The sequence below is a fragment of the Ictidomys tridecemlineatus genome, chromosome 13 (assembly GCF_052094955.1).
Source record: "Ictidomys tridecemlineatus isolate mIctTri1 chromosome 13, mIctTri1.hap1, whole genome shotgun sequence".
NCBI classification, from domain to species: domain Eukaryota; kingdom Metazoa; phylum Chordata; class Mammalia; order Rodentia; family Sciuridae; genus Ictidomys; species Ictidomys tridecemlineatus.
The window spans coordinates 19,922,274-19,942,039 of NC_135489.1; the positions used below are offsets into that span (position 1 = coordinate 19,922,274).

The 19,766-nt window shown below is 33.4% G+C and overlaps 1 protein-coding gene across 12 annotated transcripts in view; it reads right to left on the bottom strand.

The window, feature by feature from the left end:
* C13H18orf54 (chromosome 13 C18orf54 homolog) overlaps positions 1-19,766 on the bottom strand; it is a 55,742-nt gene that overhangs the window by 30,292 nt on the left and 5,684 nt on the right. For 7 of the 12 annotated variants that reach the window (XM_040272950.2, XM_078030015.1, XM_078030014.1 and 4 more), the window contains 5 exons: positions 19,411-19,561; positions 17,469-17,571; positions 12,942-13,070; positions 11,395-11,465; positions 5,746-9,315 (listed from right to left, as the gene is read on the bottom strand). In XM_040272950.2, the coding sequence (XP_040128884.2) occupies positions 9,243-9,315; positions 11,395-11,465; positions 12,942-13,070; positions 17,469-17,571; positions 19,411-19,561 (527 nt within the window). In that variant the 3' untranslated portion in view covers positions 5,746-9,242. Of the gene's footprint in view, positions 1-5,745; positions 9,316-11,394; positions 11,466-12,941; positions 13,071-17,468; positions 17,572-19,410; positions 19,562-19,766 lie in introns of those variants that run through there. The other 5 variants (XM_078030017.1, XM_078030019.1, XM_078030018.1 and 2 more) reach the window with 5 other exon arrangements.

The window sequence follows — 19,766 nt, forward strand, 5'->3', positions numbered from 1 at the left end:
CTCTGATTACAGACAACAGCTACTGAAGAGCACTTACCATATGCCAGGAACTGTACTAAGCAAGCCCTTTACAGGCATCTCCTCCTTTAATGTTTACAACTGTGAGTTAGGAACCATACTAGAAATTTAGGGTCAGAGCTTCAATTTGCCCTAAGTATCCCACCAAATAAGAGAAACAGAGATAACAGTTAAATTTTAAGTCTTCCTAAAAAAAAATCTCATAGAACTATACATGTGCATGCATGTGCACGTGTGTACACACACACAAAATAACTACAGAAACTTGGAGAACATTTGTTATACTTCGCTCATGTTTTTCTTCCAACAGCTTTTTTTTTTAACCTAAGAGTAGCTCTACATCTGAACAAAAATAATAGGTCTACATTCTAATTTCCAGTAAAAGAAATTAGTATTGATGCCATGGTATTCAGGCTTTAAAGAACTGGTTACTGGAAAGAAGTTAAATGGTTGGTTTTAGATTTTGAGGAAAAGTTCTACTTACTGCAAGCACAAATCAATGATGGGACTATGAAAAATTATATTCATACTAGGCTGTATAAAAAATGGTCTCCTTCCTTTTAGCCTACATAGAGGACAAAATCAAGATTCTTATGTGATTATACCAAGTGCTTCAGATGGGCCCAAGCCACCATCTCAGATTCATTTACCTAGCAAACATTTGTGAAGCACCATTACTGCTTGGCACTATTCTATTGGGAATATAGCACTGAATGGAATCCAGTCCCTACCTTCAATATTGTGAAGAAAAGGAGAAATAGGGCAAATAGCAATGGCATCAGGGGAGGTTGGTGATCAGGGCTGGCCTCTGCTAAAACTATCCTTGGGTAGACCTGAAGGCAGTGAACACAAGAGTCACCGAGTATTGGAGGATAGACTGTCCAGGTGGAGGACAGTGCAAAGTTCTGGAGGCCAAGGCATGTTTGTACATACTTGAGAAAAAGACCATGTGGCAGAATCACAGAGCAAATGAAATAATGGGAAAAGTTTGGGTTTGGGAGACAAAGGGAGGTGGTGGCATGCCACACAGGCCTTTTTAGATCTGGTAGGAATTTCAAATTTTACTCTGCGATAGGAAGACATCAAAAACTTATAAGAGCTGCATTACATCTGATGTGTCTGCGAAGGCAATATTCTTGCTGGTATACAGATCAAGGAAACAGCCTCCTGTCTTATTCCTAGTGCCTCCTTCAACTAAATGTATGACTGCATTAGCAGCTAGTGAGATATGGGCCACACACACCTTCTCTCAACTAATCCTAAAAATGAATCTTAAAGATACAAAAATGAGAGTGGGGTGGTAGTATAGCTCAGTAGTAGGGTAACTTCCTAGCATGTGTGAGTCCCTAAATTGGATCCCCATTGGAAGAAAAAAAGTGGGGAGGTGAACAGGCCCAGGCAAGGTCACATCACTTGTCCACAATATTAAAGAGCAGAATAATAAAGATCAGGATGATAAAAACAAATCTGATTCCAAAGTCCATACTTCTTCCACAACACACAACATATCCTTCTGATTCAATACATTCTGCATCAGAATGTTTTAGCACTCAGGTCTTTGTTTTACCTTCTGGATGTTATAAATATACCTTGACCCAATTCCTCTGATGAAAACTTGTTCATTTATCTTGATCGACTTAAGTATCCTATACTGAGTGAAATCTTTCCTGATTTTTCTCAAGCCACTGAGTCGTTCCATCTTCAGTGCTTCATTATCAGTTGTTCCATCCTCATTTCTCTGAAGCAGTACTTACCTGGTTGTAATGTATCTTTACCTACTTATATATTTCCACCATTAGTTCATGATAATCATGCCTTCCTGCTCATCTTCATCCATCCCACCCATTACCTTCCCCTCCCCCCCACACACACACTGAGCACAGTAATTAGTAAGGAAATCAGAGTTCTCCCAATCAACCCTATGCATCTTAGATATAGGGTATCACATTTAAAATAAAAGAAAAACACTGAAAGCTAGAAAATATCCAGAAACTTGAAAATGAAGAAACAAAATTTTGTCCAAAGAAATATTTTAGAAACTATAAACACTCAGCCTGAGTATGGATCATTGTTTTTAATATTAGGAAGACTGAAATATGTATATGAGATGGTTTTGAAAGGCAAAATTAAGAGCAGTATATGAAAAACACAGAAAAGCACATCATGGCTTAATTGAAACAAGAAAATAACAAAGCATTCCAATTGCAGGGGATTTTCCACTTCCAGAAACATTTATATAAAAGTTATAGCCACCTTGAGGAAAAGCAATGAATGCTCTCTAGCCCTGATATTTTGAGGGTAACATTCATAAAACTCCAGAATACTTATAATAGTGCCTGATTTTTTAGTTCATGAACTGTTTTTAGAAAGTTATCATATTCGTTGGGGTTTGGAAATAATGGCTCAAACCTTTTCACTGTTCTTCAGTTTTTTAAATGGCTACCTTTCCTATATGTCTGAATTTCTTGGACAGGCTCTGCAGTATGTTGCAAAACACAGGACAGAGGTGGTCAGCTGAGACATCTTTTTTGATGTTCCCTCCCACCAAAACCTTTCTAAAACCTGATTAACTTGAGTTGCCAATTTATAGACCCTCAGCTCCTAAGTCACCCTGAAGGGGCTTTCCTGTTGCTCTCTGGCCACTGCAGCATCACTAAGAGGAATGGGTGTGAAAACATCTGACAGCACTCTCTTCAGCCACAGTCCAAGATCCTGCCATTCTCCCTAGTGACTTCACAGCCTGGCCCAGGCGATCACAGTCCGCAACACTCCCAACACAGACATCTCTCCCTCCAAGGTTCCTGACAACCCCAGCACCCCTTCAGCTGTGGTGTGTGCAAACCAGTAACCTCTACCATCCCACAGGCTAAGCTATTCTTCCTACAGTAAACTCTAAACCCAGAAGCTGGCCATTCTCTTCCAAGTTTGTCTTTCCTTGGATTCTCTTCCTGAGTTCTAGGGTATCACAAAGTTCCCTTAGTTTAAAATATTTTAATATTAAATCTCCCGTGTGGACTAAGGATGCAGCTCCATGGTAACCCTTGTCTACCATGTGGGAAGTTCTGGGTCCAATCCCAGTACCACTAAACAAACTTCCCTTATTTAAAACCACAGTGTAGCTGGTGTCTAGATTGGACTTAAACTGATAGTTACCACTAAGCCTGGGTCAGAGAAGCAACACAATGCAAAGCCAGTGCTAGGGTCCAAACGTGTGCTCCCATATCCAGGTTCTTGAAAACTCAATCCCCAATGCAACAGTTTTGGACGGGTGTTTAGTATCACTGTCCTTATATAAGGGCTTGACTTTAAGGAATTTGGTTCCTTTCAACTTACATCCCTTCTACCACCAAGACAGAAATCCTCCCCAGCTTCCCAGGATGCATCATCAAGGCACCAACTTGGAAGCATAAAGCAGCCCTCAATAGAGAGACAGCAGAATCGGCCAGCATCTTGATAGTGAACTTCCAAGCCCACCTGAACTGTAAGAAATTTCTGTCCTTCATGATTTACCTAGTTTTGAGTATTTTATTACAGCAATAAAGATGGACTAAAAGAGTCACTAAAATTTTTCTAGATTTAGCTCTGGGCATATAAAATGGATGGCAGATTTATGAAATGTGAATTACAGAACACTTTTTAAAATCTTTTTAAAGTTTGAGGGCTTAAGAAGTCAGAGGCTTATAACATCCATAATACTTACACAATTGTTGATCCTATTTAATGATCCTATTTATTGAACAGCAGCAGCAACATCAAAAAAGGAAATAAGTCTCCAAAATATAATTTACTTCATTTTAAAATGTGTTTGCATAGCATCGAGAGAGGGAGGAATGAATAATCAGAGTACGATGATTTTTAGGGCAATGAAATACTACTCTGTATGTATGGTACTATAATAGATATATGTCATTTGTATCTTTGCCAAATCCACAGAATGTGTACCAAGAGTGAACCCTAATGGGTGAGGATATGACAAGCCAGGTTCATCAATGGCACCAACTCTGACTCTGGCAGTAAATGATGAAAAGAAGGAAAGCTATGAGTGTGTGGAAGCAGGGAGCTGGTGAAAAATCTGTTACTCTTAACTTGCTAAAATTGTTTTTAATACTAATAAGAGAAATAGTTATCAAAATGTTTTTTTGTTTTGTTTTGTTTTGTTTTGTTTTGGCATCAGGGATTGAACTCAAGGGCACTCAACCACTGAGCCACATCCCCAGCCCTTTTTTTGTATTTTATTTAGAGACAGGGTCTCACTGTGTTGCTTAGCGCCTTGCCATTGCTGAGGGTAGTTTTGAAATCGCAATCTACCTGTCCAGCCTCCTGAGCCACTGGGATTACGGGCATGCGCCACCACACCTGACAAAATGTTTTTAAATAAAAGGATTTGCAGAGTATCATATAAGTAAAGGATGTGGTCTCTCTTTTGTCTTAAATTCATAATTTATACGGAAAGCTATATTTAGAATCATCAATGAATACCTAAGACTACTTTATACACAACAGAGTTTACTTTTTCCTGATTATGTAAAGAAATAGAAGCTGTACTATCATCAAAGAAATAAAACACAATCAGCTAACATTTTTTGAGATTTATCCTCTCCTGAAGAAGTATAAGGAGAACTATCCAAACATCAAAGCAAGGAAAACAAAAGCTAAATGAGTGAGAAGCAACCTACCCAAGTTTGGAAGATGGTTAGGATGTCTGAAAAAGGAAAGGTAAACCTCGGTGACAGCTTTAAAAAACAAATGTAAAAGTAAGCTTTAGGGCTGGGGATGTGGCTCAAGCGGTAGCACGCTTGCCTGGAATGCGAGAGGCCCGGGTTCGATCCTCAGCACCACATACAAACAAAGATGTTGTGTCCGCCGAAAACTAAAAAATAAATATTAAAAAATTCTCTCTCTTTAAAAAAAAAAAAAAGTAAGCTTTAGATAAAAAAAAAGAACAAAAACTGGATGAATATCTTTAATCTGAAAATCCTAACACTGACATAATGCTCAAAATTTTTTAGATTTCGTAGCATTTCATATTTTGGAATTTTGGATTAGGAATGCTCAACCTAAAGTCTATGCAAACATTCTGAAAATCTGAAAAATGCCAAATCTGAAACACTCCTGGCCCCACACATTTTGAAAAAGGGATATCCAATCTGTATTTCAAGTATGAGAAATAATATGCAGAAAGATGAGGAAACATGTAGAAAGTTTGCAAGATTCTGAGTAAAGCAATAGTGTTAAGGCAAATTGTTGAAATAAATCAGCGAAGTTAGAGTAGTGGTATACAATGTTACACAAAGTCCACTCAGTCTAGTTTCCCTATAAAAGTCAGCAGGGAGAAAAGTTTAAGGTAGGAATAGGCATTAGAAAACAAATGAACCAGTCCCAATGAATGTAATAAATGACTGATAAAGTTGTTTCAATCTGAGAAAAAGTGTTACTGTCTGTCTAGAATAAGGACAATGTAGAATAAACAGGGAGAATAAAAAGCCAAGATTTTTTGCCCACAAGAGACATGGGATTATGAAAAAACAAAAATGAAAGGAATAATATGAAATAACACAGGAAAAAAATATCTAACAATATAACTTGTACAACCAATCAAGGTTGAGGCCTAGATTTACCTAGTCATGTACATAACAGACAATGCAATCCAACACATCATATAACCAAGTATAAAACATCTATACGTGGAATAGCATATACAGTTTTGCACATTTCAAGAACTCTCACTTGCTCAAAAACTATCAACTTTATTGGCCTTTGCTTCTTTTTTCTCTTTTCATGCTACTTTCCTTTTGACAAGTTCACTTCCTGACAGTACTTCAACTAAACAGGTTTTCAAATACAAGAGTAAAGGGTGAAACAGAAATAAAAAACAAAACAAAACAAAACAAACAAATAAAAATTCACATCTGTAAGAGCAATCCTGTGTATTCAAACCACAGGAAAAAACAAGGAATCTTGTCATGATTTATCTTTGGGTGACATTGTTTTGTAACTATATATAATTTAACAAGGCATTATAAACCATTAAATACAAAATTCCAAAACATTGCACATTTATAAATTTCAAAAAGAAATAACATAATTATAGTGATATATGTCCAAAAAATAAACCTCATTTTTGTCAGAAATCTCTAGGAAGGAGAAAAGAATTGTCACAGAAAAAACTGAAAGTAGAATTCACGCTGATAATAAAGACAACATGTTTCAGTCTTAACTCTTCCTATATTGATTATATCTTTATCCTTTGATCTCAAAAAATGTGGGGGATTAGGCTTTTGTAAAATACATTTTTCATATTCAATTAAAATTTTTGAAATATCTTACTAATGTTAATTTTTTTCTATTTAACAATTTCTCAATATACCTAAAACAGTGAAAGATTTGATAAAATTTTATATTCACAATATAATTTTTTAAATATAATTGTTCTCATTATCTGTCTTAATTCTCTACTTAGCAGTCTCCATACTGCTGGTCCCTCTTTCCTCCCAAAATTTCAAAAACAAACAAAAAACCTTGAAATATTAACTAAGATGTAACTAAATCATTTCTGTACAGAATTTCCTGAACATTTATTATTTAGATTTTTTTTTTTAGTTGAGTCACATGTTTCTTTTGAGAAGAATGGATTTTGATAAATTCCTTTTTTGGGGGAGGGGGGAGGTACCAGGGATTGAACCCAGGGGTTCTTTTAACCACTGAGCCACTTCCGCAGCCTATTTAATTTTTTGTTTTGAAACAGGATAGCACTAAGTTACTCAGGGCCTCGCTAAATTGCTGAGGCTGGCTTTGAACTTGCAATCCTCTTGCTTCAGCCTCTCAAAGCCACTGGGATTATAGACATGTGGCACCATGCCTAGCCTATAAATTCCTTTTTGTAGGTAAAAGAATAAAACTTTTCCATATTTAACACAAAAGTGAAAATACTGCTCCACTGGTATTAAAAGTTTCTTAAAATATTAGTTATAACATACAATTTTAGAATAGGCTTATCTTGTTCATTATTGGAACTACATTCTTGCAAACAGGAGCACAATCCAAACTGGCACTATTCAAAGTCATTATAGCACAATCTCCAAAGAGATTATGGGTATGGCATATATTATGTTGATCTACATATACCTAACATGCAATTAGAAATCATTGCTTGATGTCTTTATCATCTCTGCTTTCTTTAGAATTTGTCTAAAGGTGGGTATCACAAGGCCTGGAACTTGATCCACAAAGATCCACCTGAAGTTTACCCACTGAAAATCTGCGTTTTAAATAGCCAAATACAGGGCTGGGGATGTGGCTCAAGTGGTAGCGCGCTTGCCAGGCATGCGTGCGGCCTGGGTTCGATCCTCAGCACCACATACAAACAAAGATGTTGTGTCCGCCAAAAACTAAAAAGAAATATTTAAAAAATTCTCTCTCTCTCTCAAAAAAAAAAAAAAAATTAGCCAAATATAATCTTCAAAGTAATTCCCTATTTGGTTATGCAAACTCTTTGCTGCACAATAGACCATAATCATAAAATAGAATGTCAGTGGTAAAAATATCTCCACAAAGTAAACAAAATAACTCTATTGGTCTGTGCCTCTTGAACCAGTCAAAGCAATACAGTTAAAAAAAAAAAAAAATAGCTGACACAGGGGCACACGCTTGTAATCCCAGCAGCTCCGGAGGCTGAGGCAGGAAGATTATGAGTTCAAAGCCAGCCTCAGCAACTTAGCAAAGTGCTAAGCAACTCAGTGAGACCCTGTCTCTAAATAAAATACAAAAAAAAAAAAAAAAAAAATGGCTGGGGATGTGACTCAGTGACTGAGTGTCCCTCAAAATTTGTGAACATTTTCAAGGTTAGTTTTTTAAAAAATATACTTGAATCAAAAATACAATAGTACATGGCTTATATTAACTTTGTCAGCTTAAGCAATAGGAAAAAAATACATATTTGTCCTGTGGTGATTATTTATTGTGGTGACAATTTTATTTTCCTCTTCACATTTCTCGGTGACTGTTTCAATCCCAGTACCAAAACAAAACAAAACAAAACAAAACCTCCCGGGCAGAAGGGAACCCACAGGATTTAGTCTTTAGTGTTTGACACTTCAGTTCGGTAACAAAGGTACTAAATACAAACAATATTTTGGGGAAAAAATTCTTTGATACTATGTGCTTAGAAATACCTGACAGTAAATCTACTTAGCAAAAATGCTGCCATTTGGGTAAAGTGTTAGTTTGTAGTACTTGAAAATATATACAGATATTCTTTAATTTCATTAGGCTATTCAATATGTTATATTAGTCATGCTTTATGACAATTTTTAATTGTTGATAAAAATGCTTCCTGTTTATTATAAATAGTTATAACACCTGCTTGGAAGAAATTACAAAAATCAAAGAGCTATGTTCAGTTCTAGCTAGAGTCAAACTCTGAAGACTATAGAGACTTTAAAGAAAACCCAACTCTTAAAAAATATCTTTAAAATACACAAGTTGATTTCCACACTTTTAAAGTTTAGTTTCAAATTTCATAAAGCAACTGGAATCTAAGTCCAGTTTTTAATACCTAACTTCAAGACTAAAATCTGGAAAATAATCTAATAATAAAGTTCAAATGTCTCCAGCAAAGTGATTTGTAAACTGTCGAGTATTATAAAGATTATCTCACATAGAATCAAAGCATTAATTGAATGAGTTGTTAGATGTCACAATAAAAAATTCCTTTTAGCTCTATATAACCCACTGTTAAACTGATACCATAAAAAAATACAACATATCTTAGAGATATTTGATTTCTGAAATTTTAAAAGTAACAGACTTCCAAATAAACTATAACATTTTGGTATTCCTTTAAGCTGCTTAAAAGTGAATGTTATATTTTTATTTTTTTTAAAAAAAAAAAACAGGGAATACTGAAGAAGGTTAAGCATAGATAAAAATATCAAGAATTAAAATCATTCATGTTTAAACATTACACATTTCCTGGTATAAAGACCAAGTAACACTTTAACATAAATTGTGGGTCCTTCAGTTCACATTCTACTATTTAGGCACAAAATGAAGATAGGTCACAAATTTATGAACATTTTTAAGGTCAGCCTTCAAGAAATATACTTGAATCAATGACAGAATAGTGCATGGCTTGTATTTACTTTGTCAGCTTAAGTAATAGGAAAAAAAAATACATATTTGTTCTGTGGTGACTATTTATTTTGGTGACAATTTTATTTTCTTCTTCACATTTTCGGTGACTGTTTCCCACTGGTATCATCAACCAGGTCTCTCAGGCGAGATAAGTGGTGCAAGGCCCTTCATTAAAAAGTATAGAATACGTTATAAACCAACATTAAGGACTGAATAGCCAATGAAGACAGCAAGAAAGGGTGATTTACATTGTTTATTAACTTCAAAATTAGTAGAAAAAATGAACTCAAGAGAATAATATAAATATCAAACTACTGAAAACTATTCCTTATAAAACTTTTGAGATCTGAATATTTGAGGGTTAAAATAATTTCCTAATCTTCAATAAACATTTATTTAGAAATTGTATTTTTGACATTCAATTTTTAAGTTAATCTGCCAAGTAACCTAAGAAGAAAGAATAACATATCATTTGTATCATACTTAACAAGTGACAGCACTTTTAAGGTCAGTTACAGTTGTGAATAAAATACATTTTTATTGAGTAGGAGGAAAATCAATGACTTCTCCAATATGAGTGAATAGTGCAGTATTATCCTAACCATAAAACATGGAAAAGATGACCATATACCTAACCAGAATACTTTGCAACCTAGAAAGAATAATTCTGGAATTGAATTAATTTTTAATTACCCTTAAAAAGTCAATTTACAGACTAAAAACAATGAAAAATATACTGGCACACTTTTGAACATTTGAATTTACTTCCTAACAGTTCAAATTCTTTACTGACAAAACTTTTCAAATTTAAGATTGCTCCTGTTATCCCAACAAAATCAACAACTAAATGCAATCTAACAAAACATGAATTTTGCTCTCCTTAAAAGTAGAATTTTGTAGGTAGCACACTGTAAAAGCACATATGGATCAGTATCAGTTTTTTGGTGACTTACAGCCCAGTGTTTATTTTTAACCAAGAAAAAGATCTCTTAAAATACGTACTTTATCTCAGAAAACACACTTGGGTCTGCAACACAAGTACAATATCAATGTTTTTAACAGCAATGAAAAGCTTGAAATCATTCACTTCAAAATTTAAAGCAGAATGATGTCTTCATCCTAGATGATCAGCTAAGGTCCTATTCTCCATGAACAATTTACGCTATCATTAGTGTTAGAAATAGGTTTTCAATCCAGACTGCCTATTCTGAGTCCCAACGCTACTTCTTACTAGCTTTGCAACCTTGAGGCAAGTTTATTTATTAATACTCTATAACAATTACGTGATCTATATTATGAAGACAAAAATAGTACTTTCCGCATAGGGTCTTAAGGATTGAATGAATTATACTCAATAGCACTTAGAACATTCAAATATTCAATAAATGTAACCTGTCATTCATTATACACTGATTTCTACTAAGTATAAAACACCATATTCAAGTACAATGACAAGCTACAAAGAAAGAAGCATTATTTCTACCAAAAATGTATATAATTAAATTAGAGTCCTAAGTTCACATCTTATGTTTATACTTTTCCACTACTTATTTACTTAACAGAATCCTAAGCAAATTTTGAAAATAAAAAAAGGTAGGAAACATTTAGTTAGCTTCACTTATAGTCAAATTTTGAAATAAGTTACTAGAGAAAAATTTTTAATCTTATTATTTCTTAAACTTCAACTCAGCAATTCTATCTTATGAGGACACTTCATGGTCACACAACCAAATCCATAAAGAGCTTTCCCTTTTGTCAATATCATAACCATAGAAAAGATTTATATTCTTCACTTTTATATTAGAGAATTTAACTAAGAAATTTAGATGTATCTTTATATTCAAATATTATACTTTATATACACTTTGTATATAATTTTAGATGTCAAATAATGATACATTTGTTGCTATTACATGTATTCTAAACAAACTATATAAAAATTCATTTCACAAGTTATTATAGGGTATCCATACATACTATCTCAAATTATTGCTATTACTCAGAAATTAAAAGAGAAAAGTGAGCTGTTCATATCTGTTATATTTTAAGTGTCTAAGGATATCTCATTAGGTCCTTAGAACATTTTAAACAGGAAATAACAGATTTAACAGAAAATGTTTTTCTAAGAAGCTTAAATATGCCTACTATGCATCTATTTTTGAAACTACTTAATTCCATCCTAATTTTGGTCAAAGGACTGTCGATTAAGTTGAATTTGTATCTATATTAGTAAAGAATACTTACTTTTGAAGAGACCTAGTAATAGGAATCATACTTTCCTTCAATTGTAATTTAGAGAAATCATCCTCTGAAATCTATTATTAAACACCAAAAAGCAAAAAAAAAAATATTTTTTTAAATTTCAAAATTAAATGCTATTAAAATATGATTAAAAACATGAAAAATATATTTTCTCCATTTTCAAGAATTAATTTTACCATCAAGTTAAGAGAGCATTAAATGTTTTTATTTTTCCTTTATTTTAAAAATACAACTACCACTTAGATTCATCTTTCAGGAGCTAGGGTTGTTGTTCAGTGGTAAAGCACTTGCCTAGCATGTGTGAGGCACTGGGTTCAATTCTCAGTACTGCATACAAATAAATGAACAAAATAAAGGCCCACCAATATCTAAACAAATATTAAAAAAGAAAAAATTCTACGTCCATTAAAAATTAAATCTTTGCCTCAAATTACAACTTCACTGAATAAGGTGGTATCTCAATGATGCTTAAAAGGGGAAGGGAAAGAAGCGGGGTTACACTCTGTATGTTAATATTATGATTATTAGAATGCTGGGAGAAAAATTTTAAAATATAATTCAAATGAATAGGTTGTAGTAGTTCTCAAGAGCTGATCCACTCATTAAAAACTGAATTTTAGGGCTGGGGTTGTAACGCAATGGTAAAGACATGGGATTCAATCCTCTGCACCACACAAAAATAAACAAATAAAATAAAGGTATTGGGGTTGGGGTTGTGGCTCAATGGTAGTGAGTCTGCCTAGCATGCGTGACACACTGGGTTCGATTCTCAGCACCACATACAAATAAATAAAGATCCATCAACAACTTAAAAACAAATATTAAAAAAATAAAATAAAATAAAGGTATTGTGTCCATCTACAACTAAAAAAAATTTAAAACTGAATTTCATAAAACTCTAAACAATGACAACCAAAACAAAGCTAACGTTTATTGAGTATTTACCAGCTGCAAAGCATTATATTAAGTACTTTATATCATTTGTTTCAACTTCTCAACAACCTCAGGTCCAAAAGGATAAATGCTACATGATCTCACTAATATGTGGAATCCAAAAAGGCCAACTAACAGAAGTAGAGTAAAATGGTGGTCACCAATGGCTGGTAGTTGGTAGATAGGAAGATGTTGGTCAAAGAATACAAAATTTAATTGGGAGAAATATATTCAAGGGAGCTGCTGTACAACACGGTAACTATAGTTAATAATAATGCACTGCACACTTAAAATTATTGGCAGTATATTTTAAGTGTTGGTAATATATGTCAATTAACTCAATTTAACCATTCCACAGTGTATACATATTTTAAAGCATCATGTTGTACACCAAAAATATACACAATGTTTATTTGTCAATTAAAAAAAATATTAAAACCAAAACTAAGGAGGTGAAATGATATGTACAAATGTTCTACTTGCTAGTAAGTGCAGAATTAGAATTCAGACTTTAAAAACTATACCTTTATGAAGAAAATTCATCCCCTATAGAATAGCAGCCCAGATCTCAATTTATAAGTCAAGTTTTTGCTTACTTTTACCTCTTCTTTTGGATCTGTAGTTCTATTCTGATTAAAACTTTCTTGTACTGCTTGAAGATTAAATAACATTTGTTTCAAAGCTTCAACAGGACCATGATGTTTGCCTCCAGAAAGGGTAGAGCTCTACAGTTAAAACAGATAATAGTACACCATTCAAATGTGAGAGAATAATAAGAGTTTTATTTTGTGTTATTTTCCCCTAAAATAAAATTAATACAAAAATCTAAATAATGTACGCTAAAGTGTTTTAAAAAATCAAAATTGTAACTTATCGCTTCCTCATTTCCATTCCCCAGATGAAGCTATTTGGAGACAATATGATTAAGTTTGGCATATCCTTTCTAATCCCTACTCTTTCAAAATGAATAGTAAATGTTTACATTTAAACAAATTAATTTCATAGGCTTAAAATTACAGTTTATGATGGAAAAGATCTTCAGAGAGCAGGGAAACCAGCATGCTCATTTCAGATATGTAAATGATGCTAGTTATCAGCTGAGTTAGGACTAAAATTCCAAATATAGCTTTCTCTGCAAACTTACATGTATGTTTTCATAAAGAGAATACTGACCTTTCACCTCTTCAGGTGAAAGAACTACCTAAATATCACATCTCATTTATCATTGACCTTACCTGTGTCCAAAAAATGCAACAGAACTTAGCCAAATAAGATGGACAGGATTCTCTTAAGATAATTTGTAAGGGATATTTTAAAACTTCTTTTAAAAAGCCTTAACAGTCTATATTTTTTTTCATATTTTAAATGAGTTTCTATGTCCTAAAGGCTATACACAAAGTAGCAAATAAACTTCTGAAGATATCTGTAATTTAACATATTTCAGCATTGGCTATGCAAGTATACATAATATTTAAACTTCACTTAAATAGGAAGTGTTTGACTTATGTAAGACATTCAAGGAAAGCAGAATGACTAAAAAGATTTTAAAGATCCTCCCACAGTTAGATTAACAGGATATAAGAAACAGAGTATGGGAATATAAATGGTACATCCACCATGAAAAACAGCATAATAATTCCTCAAAATACTAAACACAGAATTACCCTACAATCCTGTAATTTGCCTTCTAGGTATATATCCAAAAGAAGCAAAGGTAAGAACTTAAGCAGATATCTGTATACTCATATTCATAGCAGCATCCCTAATAGCAAAAAGCTGAAGAACCCCAGTGTCCATATGTGGATGAATAGATAAATGTGGCACATGCACAGAATGGAATATTATTCAGTCTAAGGAACAAAGAAAATTTTTGTCATATGCTCCAACATGAATGAATCTTAAAGACATTAAGTCAAATGAAATAAGCCAGTCATGAAAGGAAAAATATTATATGATACTTTATATGTGGTTCTGAGAGTAATAAATTCAGTGACAGAAAGTAGAATGTTGCTTTTACCAGAGGGTGGGGGAGGGAAAATGAAGAGTTAGTGTTTAATGGGTGCAGAGTTCCCATGTGGGAAGATGAAAAAAGTTCTGGACTTGAATGATAGTGATGGCTATACTATGTACAAATACTAAGTGCCTCAGTAGTACACTTAAAAAGGGCCAAACTAGGTTAGCACAGTGGTACAGCTGTGCCTATAATCCTTAATACTAGGAAGGCTGAGGCAGGAGAATCACAAATTCAAGAACAGGCCCGGAAATTTAACAAGATTCTGTCTCCAAATGAAATTTTAAAAGCAGGTGGGGATTTGGCTCAGGGGCAGAATATTTGCCAAACATGTGCAAGGATCTGGCACCAGACACACACAAAAAGGTTTCGTTAAACTGGCAAATTTATATATATTTTTTGCTATAAATATATATAAATTTAAAATTTTAAGAAGAAAAAGAAGCAGAGTGTAATGATTCAGTTGGGCTTAATAAATGTTGGTATTGTGATATACATACATACACACACACATACATACATACATATATGAGATTTGTCATTAAAACCTGGTAACAAAGCGGGGCACAGTGGTGAATGCTGGTAATTCCAGAGGCTCAAGAGGTTGAGGCAGGTGGATCACAAACCAGCCTTAGCAACTTAGAGAGGCCTTAAGCAACTCAGCAAGACCTTGCCTCTAAATCAAATATAAAAAAGGACTGAGGATGTGGCTCAGTGGTCAAGCACCTCTGGGATCAATCCCCAGTAACAAAAAACAAAAACAAAACAAATAAGATTCTAGTAATCAATGTCTCTGGGTACAACTTTTTGTTTATCTCTCTCAGAACCATAGTAATGTTTCACACATTCAAAAAACAGACAATTTAAATTAAATGGAACATGAGGGAAGCCTAAAATGTAATAGTAAATTACCAACAGTATAATAAATAAATACAATCACACTAAAGGGAGTTAGTTGGGAAGAAAATAATTAGAAATAAGGAAGAAAGCATGGATGATGTATACCCATAATCCCATGACTTAGGAAGTGTAGGCAAGAGGATTGTAGGTTCAAAACTAGCCTCAGCAATTTAGTAAGTAACCTAGTGAGACTCTATCTCAGAATAAAAAATTTAAAAAGGGCTGGGGATGTGGCTTGGTAGCTAAGTGCCCTTGAGTCCAATCCCTGGTAACAAAAAAATAAAAAATAAAAATAAGGAAAAGCTAAACCAAACCTTGTAGAATTAAACTGAAAATCTTAAGTATCAGTATGAACTCCTGGTTTTATATATATCTATATATACATATACAGGTAAAGAAACATAGATGTGTAATAACATATGGTTTGGTATAAACATGCTTCCTACCTAGATCAGCCTGCTGAGTCTAGAATGAATAACAACCCAACATCAGTAAGCACATCCAGTGCCTAGCTCTTTGTTTCTAAATACCATTTTCTAATAAAAAGAACCACAGCTCCTCAAAGAAGAGCTCGAAAAAGAATGGGGGCATGTCAAAAGGACACAGGAACTAAGCGCAAGGAACTCTTATGGTCCTAAACTGTAACAATTTGAACAATATAAATAATTTTGTATTATAAAACTAGAATTTAAAAAATCTATGAGTCCTTACTGATGTCAACAATTTCATAAACAAATAGGGGAGAAGGCATAACTATTATTACACAAGAATTTCAATTAATACATGTTGAAGACAAGATTCACCAATGATATTAAAATTAGTGGATATAACTTTGCAGTCTCCAAGTACCTTCCCTAAGATACATACTAATTATAATGGGAAATGGTAGCTTTACTAAAGCTAATAAATACCACCTTAATCAAGCACTCAAGTTTAACACCATCAATATGAACAGAATATTATACTGTTATATTACTATTATTTTACTGCATTAACATGTCAATATTATTATCAATGACATACATACTATCAACTATCTAAAATAATGCACTGAGAAGGCACAATATTACTTCATTGGTATTCTTGCCAAAAATGCACAACCCCATCCTTATCAGGAGAAAACTTCTACAAACTCAAACTATCTACAAAAACACTGACGAGTACTTTTCAAGTGTGTCAAGGAAAGACTAAAGAGCTGCAACAGAATAAAGTCAACTGAGGAAACACTACAACTAAATGTAAAGTTGGATCCCAGAGTGGAACCTGAAATAGGTCATTGAATAAAACTTGTTAAAGCTACATACTGAAGAGTTCTGTAACTAAGACAATGACCTGCTAATTATTGTACTATGGTTATATAAGATGTTAATATTATGGGACTCTGGGAGAAGGGAACACAGAAATTTTTATATTATTTTTGCAACTTTCTATACATTTAAAATTTCAAACAAAGCAAACTTCAAAAAACAAAAATGATCCTGGTAGTGAGGTTGTGTACGTGTGGGCAAGGGGGCTAGGTATCATTGATAAAACACTCATCTATCTTAATCTAAAAAAAAAAAACAAACTCCCAAACTTATTCTTCTACCAGTACTCCTTCTTTAAATAAACACCACCACCAATTCCCTAAATTGCTTGGCTCAATCATATTGTATTCATCCTATCAGGACTATCTTCAAAATATATCTCAAGTCTAACAATTTGTGACCACCTCCGACATGCCCACTCTAATCAAAGTCATTACTCTTCCAATTCCAAAAGACTGCAATAGCCTCCCAATTAGGTCCCCGGCTCCTTCTCTAGGTAGTTCCAAGATATGCTTCACACAACAGCTAGTTTCTACTTCAAAATGTAGATCTGTCATTTTCTATTTTAAAATATTTATAAATGTATATTAGAAACACAAACCTCAATATTCTACTATCCTGAGAAAATAAAATTTCCTGTATAATGGTCTATTTACATGTTTTCCAGAAACAAACAAACATTATAATAATAATTTAGCCCATCTGTAGATTTCAACCCAAGGTCCTTCTACTTTAGAATATTAAAATAAAATTACCAATAATTCTGAAAGGAGTTATGGTTTTATAGATGTGTGTTGAGAATCTGGGCTATTCTTGTTGTAAAACACTAAGAACTTAGAAATTAATAACTATATATTAGTCATAACCCTTCTTTTAATAAGTTAACAAGATTTAATTTCACTCACCTGATTATCATTATTTAAAAAGTCTTCAAGAACCTCTTTAGCATACTTTTCACTTGAAGTTTGTCGAGGACTATCATTAGAATTAACAGGAACAGGAGATTTGCTAAACAGGATTGAAAAAATATAAAACAGCAATTAAGTTCCCAAATTCCAAAATTATACAATATATTATTTTAAGGATTTTCATCTAAATGCAAGTGGTCACCAAGAAATAACCATCATGAATATGACTCACATCAATGTTGGATGGTAATTCCTCTATCTTTTCCCTAAATTGATACTAGAATGCAATCCAATCCCCCCCATCCTCCTGATTCACCTTTCAAGCTTTGAAGAAAAACTTTAAAAAGAAACTGAAGATACAAGTCCTCAACTAAATAAATAAGCCCTTAACCACAGAACAGTCATAAAAACTCACTGTTTAAAATGAGCAGTACAGCCAGGTGCTAATGGTGCACACCTGTAAACCTAGCGGCTCGGGAGGCTGAGACAGGAGGATCATAAATTCAAAGCCAGCCTCAGCAACTGCAAGGTGCTAAACAACTCAGTGAGACCCTGTCTCTAAATAAAAAATACAAAATAGGGCTGGGGATGTGGCTCAAGAGTGCCCCTGAGTTCAATCTCTGGTATCCCGACCGCTGCCAAAAAAATTGAGCAGTACATTTTTCCAATTAAACATTGTTAGGACTGGGGGTCAGTGTACTCAGTAGTAGAGCACTGTCTAGCATGTGCAAGGCCCTGAGTTCAATCCACAGCATCACAAACAAATAAAAAGATTTTTAAAGCTATTTACCCAATGATAATAAAAAAATCCCACAACTCCATAAATTTCTACTGAAATGGCGGTTAGAAGTTCTCCCACTTCAAGGTGATAGGACAGATCACCCCTCCAGAACTGGTTTTTAACACGTGGATAGATTATACATTATACTAGGAAAAGGATTACTTTCGAAATTAAAATTCCTGAGCACAGTCCCAATCCCATTTCATAACATGATCTTAGGTAATTTGTCTGAACTTCAATTTCTACATTTGTTGCTACTTAAAGGTAATGCAAAAATCACTGTGTTAACTCTCTATGAAGCTGGTACATTTACTATAAATACTCATTTCTTTCTTAATGATTAAGTAATAGAGGAAAGAGCACTCTCAGTGCTCTATTCATTCCATTTGTTACTCATATACCACTAAAAAGAATGTAACTCTCAAGAACTCAGAGATCTAAGAATCTTTTTATATAATTTAAACGTCACGTGCTAATATTATTTCTTTATAAAAAGCACTTCTTTATTGGCATATTCAATTGCTAATTTACCATGAGTTTTTTCTCACTTTAAGTAGTCTTTTCCCTTACTGTTTACCAATAGTTTATATATCCATCATCCAACTGTTGTAAAAAGACATTTTCACACCCAATCACTGAAGATGATGTGATTATTAATGCAGAATTAATTTTGCTATTCCTCTACCTTTGTATTTGTTTGAAATTTTTCATAATAAAAAGTTGTTTAAAAAACAATTAAAAACAATTAACTGTTATGATTGTATTGTTCCTTTAAGAATGCTACCTTTAGTTGCTTCACGTTCTATTTTGTTTCGGCCTAATGTCAGGTTGATAATAATTTGTCAATGTGAAACAGATTTGTTTTATCTACAAATATAGGTTCTAATCCCTCATACTGACATATACCAATATTTAACAGTGAAACAAATGAATATGTAACAAAGATAGAAATTACATAATGTACCTATGGGCATGAAACATTACACCATCTTGTGGTAACAATGAACACTGCAATTTAAAGTAACCAACACTGAAGGATGCATTCTACAGAATTACAATGTTATTATTAATTACCATTAAGTTATTTAAAAAATAAATCTGATGTTCACACAGCATTTTTCATTTGGGAAACTCAACAGCTTTTCCATTGTCACTTACAAAGTAACAGGAATATTTTCCCATGATCTTTCAGCTTCAAGTTTATCTAATGAACAAGGACTGTCATCCTTTTCCACAGACTTTGGTAACTCTTCAGTACACTGATCCAGATTTTTCTTGGCCTTCAGGATAAGCAGTTCAATTTTGTCACCTAATTTAAAAATATTATATTAATTCTTCAAAAACAATTGGAAAGCACTACAAAATCTCACAAAGGCAACAAGATTTAAGATAATTAAGACATTAACAGCAAATTATACCAAATGTAACACTTCAAGCAAAGAAAAAAGGGGAGGAAAAAAAATAAACCTAAAGAATCTACATTAAATTAAGGTTATAAGCATTCTAAAAACATA